A 7,937-nucleotide genomic window follows, 5' to 3' on the forward strand; every position below is an offset into this window, starting at 1 on the left:
AAGTTGTCTAGTTTGGGTTGTTTTCGATATATGACTTCAAAAGGAGTCTTTCCAATAAGTAAAGGAGTAGGTGTTCGATTTATCAAGTACGCAGCGGTTGTTATACATTCTCCCCAAAAATACAATGGTAAATTAGCCTCAAAACGTAAAGCCCGAGCCTTCTCAAGTATATGTCGGTGTTTCCTTTCAACTCTACCGTTTTGTTGGGGTGTTGCTACATTACTAGTGCGAAATAATATGCCACTTTTTTCATAGTAATTTTGCATAGGTCCGGCTAACAATTCCGTCACATTGTCACTTTGTATAATTTTCACACTTTTGTCAAATTGATTCTTTACCATTTGGCAAAAAAATTTCATGTACTCTCCAGCCTCACTCTTGTCTTTCATTAAATAAACCCATACTCCCCGACTATGATCATCGACTATGGTGAGAAAATAATGGGCACGGGTTAGGCTAGGTACTTTGTAAGGCCCCCATAGATCACAATGTATATGCCCAAATAAAATATCACATCGACTAGTATTAATTTTGAAAGAAGATCGGGATTGTTTTGCCCGGCGACAAGAATCACATAAATCATCCAAATTCCAAAATAAATTCCGTCCAACTAAATTCGAAAAACTAGAAAAAATATTTTTCGAGGGATGTCCTACCCTTCGGTGCCACAACTTGTTCTCACGAGTACTTATCATCCTTCCTGCCATTTCATCTTTATTTTGTTGATAATAATACACCCCTCCTCTATGCTCACCGCGTCCAATCATCGTCTTCATAGTCCGGTCCTGTATGTCACAATAATCCGGATAAAAAGTTATTAAACAATTGTTCTCGTGAATTAATTGTTGAACTGAAATAAGGTCGCATGTGAGCGAGGGAACAAACAACACATCCTTTAAAATAAATTTATCGCTTAATCGAATTTCGCCGTGTATCGTTGCCTCAACATGCCTTCCATCAGGAAGACTAACAGTGGAAGTTTCTTCTGCCCATATATTTTTCAAAAGTGCACGTTTTCCCGTCATATGACGTGAGGCTCCGCTATCAATTAACCATTCACAATTTACAGTAACTTTCATACCTTGGAGTTTTTCGTTTCCGTCGGGACTGGTTTTCAACAAAATCTTTAACCTGTTTATTTCATCTACTGTAAACGGAATATTAGAAGTTCCTTGTTCCTCTGTTTTGTTCGCCCCTGTCACGGCGTGTGCTTGGTGCTGCCCACGACCCCGTCCTCTGCCGCGGCTTCCACTTCCACGACCTCTTCGACCACGGCCACGTTCCCTTGCTTTCACTTCATCATATCCATGTTTATCATAGCAATTTTCTTCCGTATGATAATATTTTCCGCAATAATTGCAGCGAGGTGGAGGCGGTATATCTGACTCGTCTTCTTCATCCCTTGGGTATTTGCCTTTGTCTCTTCCATTATTGACCTTCATTGTCATGGCCGCATCCATCCGTTCTTCTTTCATTTGAGTAACGGAGGAATGAGATTCCTCTCGCAAGACAATAGCATATGCCCGATTTAATGAGACAATTGGATCATCCATAAGTAAATTTGTTCTAACTTGGCCATAGATTTTTGCATCTAACCCCAATAAAAACTGATGAACTTTTTCTTCCTCCTTTTCTTTTGCGATGGATGCTCCCGCCCCACAATTGCAATCCTTAATTTTGCTATATTTGGCTAATTCATCCCAAATAATTTTTAATTTAGTATAATACTCTACAACCGTCTCCTTCCCTTGTTTACATTCATTCAATTCACTTTTGAGTTGATGAATCCTAGGAGCATTTCCGGCCGAGTATCGTCCCCTTAATACTTCCCAGATTTCTTCAATAGATTGAGAAAAGGTGATACTCGGATGTAACTTCGGATCAATTACATTCCGAAGCCATGCCCGTAGCATTGCGTTACATTGACGCCATGCCACAACCTCTAAGTTATCGTCCTCCTCGCTACTTGACGGTTTCTTGACGGTTCTTTCAATGAAACCCAATTTATTCTTAGCATCCAGTCCGTTTTTTACCGCCTCAGCCCACCTGTCATAGTTTGTTCCGTCAAAAATGATTTGTGTGACGTTCAAACTAGGGCTATCGGATGGATGTAAGTACAATGGAGATGTCATGGGAATTGTCTTAGGACCGCTCCCTCCTCCTTTCAATTTGTCACCGGTCATCTTGATGATCTTTTTCGTTGATTGAATTCTGAGATTTTTTTTTTTTTTTAATGGATCTTTGTTTATGCTCGAGATACCATGTGAAATAATGAAGAATGATAAATGATGTTATTGTTTTCTCAATACAGAAATAAAGTAGTTACATGGGTATTATATACAATGCTTCACACCACTTGATTTTACACCTATTCACATTCTAATTCCTATCTATTTACAACCAACCAATACATTAAATAAAATTACAAGGAATATTCTTATTATTATTATTGACACCAAATAAGGATAGACATATGGAAGTTGGGTTTGTAGATTGAAGTAAAAATTGATGTGTAAATTGAGAGAGACCATTAAGTTGGAGGCTAAAAAATTGGCAGAGAAGAGGAGATGGGGAATTGGGAGTAAAGTGAGTGAGATTAGAATAGACTCATAGACATGTCGTTTGATCCAAGTGAATTGATGACGAGAAGGGGTAACTGACTATGGGTGAAGTGTGTGGATTTTTTTTTCTAACTTGATCCAAGTCACTCGATCCTAGTCATATTTCCGGCACCATGTCATTTTTCTCCGGCGAGAAATTGACTTGAAAATCTTGTGTGGGGCTTATTTGCACATAAGTTATAACTAATGGGGTGAATTTGCACTTAAGGAAAGAGATAGGGCTAATTTGCACATACTGTCAAACGTATGGGGCTTATTTGCCACTTCCCCGCGTACGCACATGAGTAAAATGTAACGTGTGACATCCCCTTATTATGCACGATTTTTAAAGCGTCAATAGTCGTCTCTGTTAGTTGATTGTTTAAGACAATGTATCTGGATGGAGTTGTAATTGAACTTTTTGTTTTGAGTTGAATTTGTGTGGACATGCCTGGGTTGTACTTCCCTTTCACATGTATTTCTTCCTTTCTCTCTCCTTTTTACTCATTTTCCTTTTTTTAAGGACTCTCCTTTTACTCTTTTTATTGCTTTCTAATTGAGTTCATTAAACGTTTAGAAACACAATCACATTCTTAGGGTTAAAAACAACGATTTCCTTACATCTCCGTACTAGCTACGCTTCTTCATTTAAAGACCACAATTGACTTACCAGAGACCGTTATGCATGTGAAGTTATATGTCCTGAGTAAAGGGTTCTTAACATGCACCTTCACACCATACTAAACATTTGTCGTTTTTGGATGCCCGAATCCTAAAGGCTGCGAGAGTCATTAAATTAAGGACGAGTATTTAGAGCTTTACTTATTCTAGATCAAAACTATTTTATGCTCTTTTGGATAAGGTTGTAAAGAGGACTTGAATGGTGTATCTTTTAGATCTCATAAGTCTTATATAAATATCTTATGTTAGTGAATATAATAAAATTGCTGCAGTTCATTGTCAATTATCTTGAATCCTTATTTTCTACAAGTATGAGCGCTGAGATTTTTTGGGTCATACACTCTGAACAATGTTGTAATCCTAGTCTAAACAGAAATATTAGTGTCGTTGTGCTGTTTAAGAAATCCTGCTAAAGATATGAGCACGGCACTAAATGCAGCAACTCCTACTATTGTGAACAAACCCCAGAAGCTGTCTAGTCCCAGACTGGTTGATGTTATCGCAGACGTTGAATCGAGACAATTGTTTGTCTGAAGCCATTTATTCTCAAGATCTGTCATCTCTTTTCCCTCTGTCACAGTTAACACGCCACGAGAGACATCCGATACAAGAGGTGAGCCTATCGGGAAAACCTGTAATGAAAAATATCAACAATAAAAAACACTAATTACCCAACTACTTGGAGGAGGCAAATTCACGCACTTACAAATCCAAAGCCATATGTCTTGTATGTGGGTGGAACCATTGTATACTTAGAGCAGTACGTTCCCAAAAACAGCTTTAAATACGGTATTTCATCGAATGCTGCTGAAACACCTCGACTTGTTGTCCCCTTTGATAAAAGTTCATCTAATTGCTCCACGGTAGTTGTTGTACAGTCAACAAAGACGTCAAGCTGGCAATGTAGCTTTGTGTTAGCAGGAGAAGCACCAACACCCAAACGATCACTACAAACCTTGTTAGGTTACTGAACACACTAAAACCTGGATTTTGTTGTATAATTCGTTCATCGAGTCAGTTCTATTAATATGAACAGAAAAAAAAAAAAGGTGAACTCACTCTGGGAAAACACCATTGTCGAGAAAGAGTAATATAGACTTGTCCCTGCTTGATGCACTGGAGGTCCCCTGAAATCTTCATTTATCCGGTGTTCTAGTATCTAAACAACAAATGCTGTGAATATGAAGAAGCAAATGGTTGTGACCCACAAATCCCAAGTCAAGGGCTTCACAAACAGCCAGGCCCTTATTTTCTTCTTGTCTTTCAAAGGGGCTATCATTATAACACCAGATTCTGAGAAAGGCAACGTAGAGTCGACATGCGTTGACCTGTCTGCTCTGATTGTAATGTCACCTACCACTGTATCAATCTTCTGCAGATAACACAAGATAATATTAGCAAACTATCTTGAATGAATTAGATGAACAATGCAAATAGAAATAAAAAGGTGATGGAAACAAAGAAGATGAATAAAATTATACTGAATGTTTTACCTTCTCGACGAGTTGAGAGACAAGCTTATCATATCTGTTAGGTATGTACTCATAAGGGACTGAGTATGGTAGTTTGCTCATCACAGCATCAAACACATCAATGCAAAACCCTGCAACATGTGTTTTGTTGGTGTCAGCGTCATGGGTGACCTGGATGAATTGTTGAAACCCATCCCTGATTGGAACTCCAATTTTGGTGAACTCACCCAACCTCTAGGAATCGATGTTGAATCACCAGGCCATCTAATGGTCTCAAGGCTAGCCATTGAAGTAACATGTTTGCCACTGTCAGCTGAACTCAGCTGCTTAACTAGTCCGCTGGATGGAGTCCAATACCCGATTCCATGCTTCCCACCATTCCTAATGCTTATGAACTGAAAAGTTGAGTCTTGAATCTCCCCATCGGAAAGAGTAAAATTACCACTCAAGCCTTTAAATCTCAAGCGTAACATTTCTTTCAGCAACTTAGGGCCAACCTGTGAGACTCCCATTGTAGCAATGTTGAAAGAATGATTCAAAGTTAGATTGAAGCATTGTGACTCTTAGAATGAAACATTCTATCTTATCATAATAGGGTATTGTATTTAGTAGTATAAATATGTAATTGTACTTAAACAAAAATATACAAAAATAATTCTCAATAAAAACTACCCAGTATTATCTTCTCATAATTTCTTATCTTAATTTATGTTTTACCCAACATTAGTGGTATCAGACTATCAGGTTTTGATCCCAACAACACAAAACAAAAAAACAGAAAGAAAAAGGAAAAGGAAAAGCACAAACACACTTCACCAACATCACGTACAAACAACATACACCCCTTCACAAACCAAATTCATCCCCAATTTACTCAACCCTAAAATCCCAGAATTCAATTATCAAATTAATTAAGAAAGATGACAAATAATAATTCTAATACATCTACTCAACCATCAATTCCAATTTTTAAGGGAGAAAAGTATCATCTATGGAGTCTTAAGATGAAGACTATGTTTAAATCCCAAGACTTGTGGGATTTGGTAGAGACGGGATACACTGAACCGGACCCGACTCCGGCTATTCCCGATGCACAATTGAAGGAGAACCGTAAGAAAGATGCTAAGGCGCTGTTCTACATTCAATCGGCACTGGAAGATGAATTTTTTCCCCGAATCACAGGAGCCCAAAGTGCTCATGAAGCATGGAGACACTCAAACAAGAATATTTGGGTGATCAACGAGTACTTAAGGTACGTTTGCAAACACTCCGTCGTGATTTTGCAGAATTAACTATGGGTGATAAGGAGTCTGTTCAAACTTATTTGTCCCGAGTCACTGATATTGTCGGTCAAATGAGGTCTTATGGTGAAACAATTAGTAATGAAGATATTGTGAGTAAAGTTTTAAGGAGTATGAATGACGATTGTAATCTTGTTGTCCCTGCAATTGAAGAATCAAAGGACTTATCCACATATACCTTTGATGCATTGATGGGTTCACTCTTAGCCCATTAAAGTAGGATGAAAAAATATTGTGCCAAAGCAGAGGAGAAAGCTTTTAAGGCACAAGGCGAGTCTTCTAATAAAGGGAGGACTGAAAACTACGGAAATCGGGGTCGAGGCGGTAGTTTTTTAAAGTGGTGGTCGCGGACGCGGTCGCGATAATGGTAGAGGCGGGGGACATTCTGTGGTAGAGGCAAAGGCCTTACTAATGATTCTTTGCACGAAAAGCCAAATTCAATGTTATTCTTTGTAAGAAATATGGGCATAAGGAAGTTGATTTGGTTTAAAGGAAAGAATGAACAATCTCGAGGCAAATTTTTCCAAAAAATACGAAGATGAAAGAATGTTATTTATGGCTCACTCAAAAATTCGGGATCCCATAAAAGATAATGAAGTGTGGTTTTGGACAAATGGATGTTCAAATCATATGTCGGGAACAAAATCTTTGTTCAAAGAAATTGATGAATCAAAGAAAGGAGATGTTCGTCTTGGAGACAACAAAAAAAATGCACGTGGAAGGTATGGGTATTATCGCCATAAAAACCGTACAAGGTGATGTAAAACTTCTTAATAATGTGCAATTTGTTTCTGACCTTGCACATAATCTGTTGAGTATTGGCCAATTAATGACTAGTGGTTATAAGATTGTGTTTGATGATGATATGTGTGTTGTGATCAACAAGAAGACTGGTCATAGTATAGCAAATGTACATATGACTCAAAATAAAATGTTTCCGCTGGATATTTCAAATGTTAGGAGTAAAGCATTGATTGCTAAACAGAAAAATGAATCTGATTTGTGGCATTTACGATATGGTCATCTAAATATGCGTAGTTTGAAACTCTTGAGTCGAAAGGAGATGGTTGTTGGCCTGCCAAAAATAAATGATATTAACTTCTGTGAAGGCTGTGTATATGGAAAACAAAGTAGGGCGTCTTTTCCTACTGCGAAGACATGGAGGGCTACGAAGTCTTTAGAACTTGTTCATGCCAATTTGTGCGAGCCTATGAAAACTGAGTCACTAGGTGGAAGCCGCTATTTTCTTTTATTTACTGATGATTATACCCGAATGAGTTGGGTTTATTTTCAAAAATCAAAGTCTGAAGCATTTGATAATTTCAAAAAATTCAAAGCCTTGGTGGAAAATCAAAGTGGAAATCGCATAATTGCTCTCCGAACCGATAGAGGTGGTGAATTTGTTTCGGAAGAATATAATAATTTTTGTGATCAGTACGGCATTCGCAGAGACCTTACAACCCCTTATACGCCAGAACAAAATGGGATTGCAGAACGGAAAAATAGAACGGTGGTAGAAATGGCTAGAAGTATGTTGAAGTCAAAAGGGCTCCCGAACAAGTTTTGGGGGGAAGCAGTTTCTACAGCCGTATATCTTCTAAATATATCTCCAACAAGGGCAGTATTCGACCAAACACCATTTGAAGCATGGAGAGGTAAGAAACCGGGGGTAAGCCACTTGAAAGTATTTGGTTGTATATGTTATGCTTTGGTTAATAACCGTTCAAAATTAGATACAAAATCTGAAAAATGCATCTTCATTGGTTATTGTCTCCAATCCAAAGCATATCGTCTATATAACCTTGTGAGTGGCAAAGTGATTATTAGCAGGAATATTGTGTTCAATGAGGAAGATTGTTCTCCCTGGTATACTAACAAAGATG

At 38.1% G+C, this 7,937-nt stretch overlaps 1 protein-coding gene across 1 annotated transcript; it reads right to left on the reverse strand.

Moving 5' to 3' along the window:
• Positions 1 to 453: 453 nt before the first annotated feature.
• On the reverse strand, positions 454 to 2,384 carry LOC141614824 (uncharacterized). Its single transcript, XM_074433550.1, has 2 exons — positions 1,082 to 2,384; positions 454 to 785 (listed from the first exon to the last, which is right to left on the reverse strand). The coding sequence occupies exons 1-2, from the start codon at positions 2,181 to 2,183 to the stop codon at positions 751 to 753; spliced, it is 1,137 nt and encodes a 378-aa protein (XP_074289651.1). The 5' UTR covers positions 2,184 to 2,384; the 3' UTR covers positions 454 to 750.
• Positions 2,385 to 7,937: the final 5,553 nt, after the last annotated feature.

Source organism: Silene latifolia, chromosome 11 (genome assembly GCF_048544455.1).
Source record: "Silene latifolia isolate original U9 population chromosome 11, ASM4854445v1, whole genome shotgun sequence".
NCBI classification, from domain to species: domain Eukaryota; kingdom Viridiplantae; phylum Streptophyta; class Magnoliopsida; order Caryophyllales; family Caryophyllaceae; genus Silene; species Silene latifolia.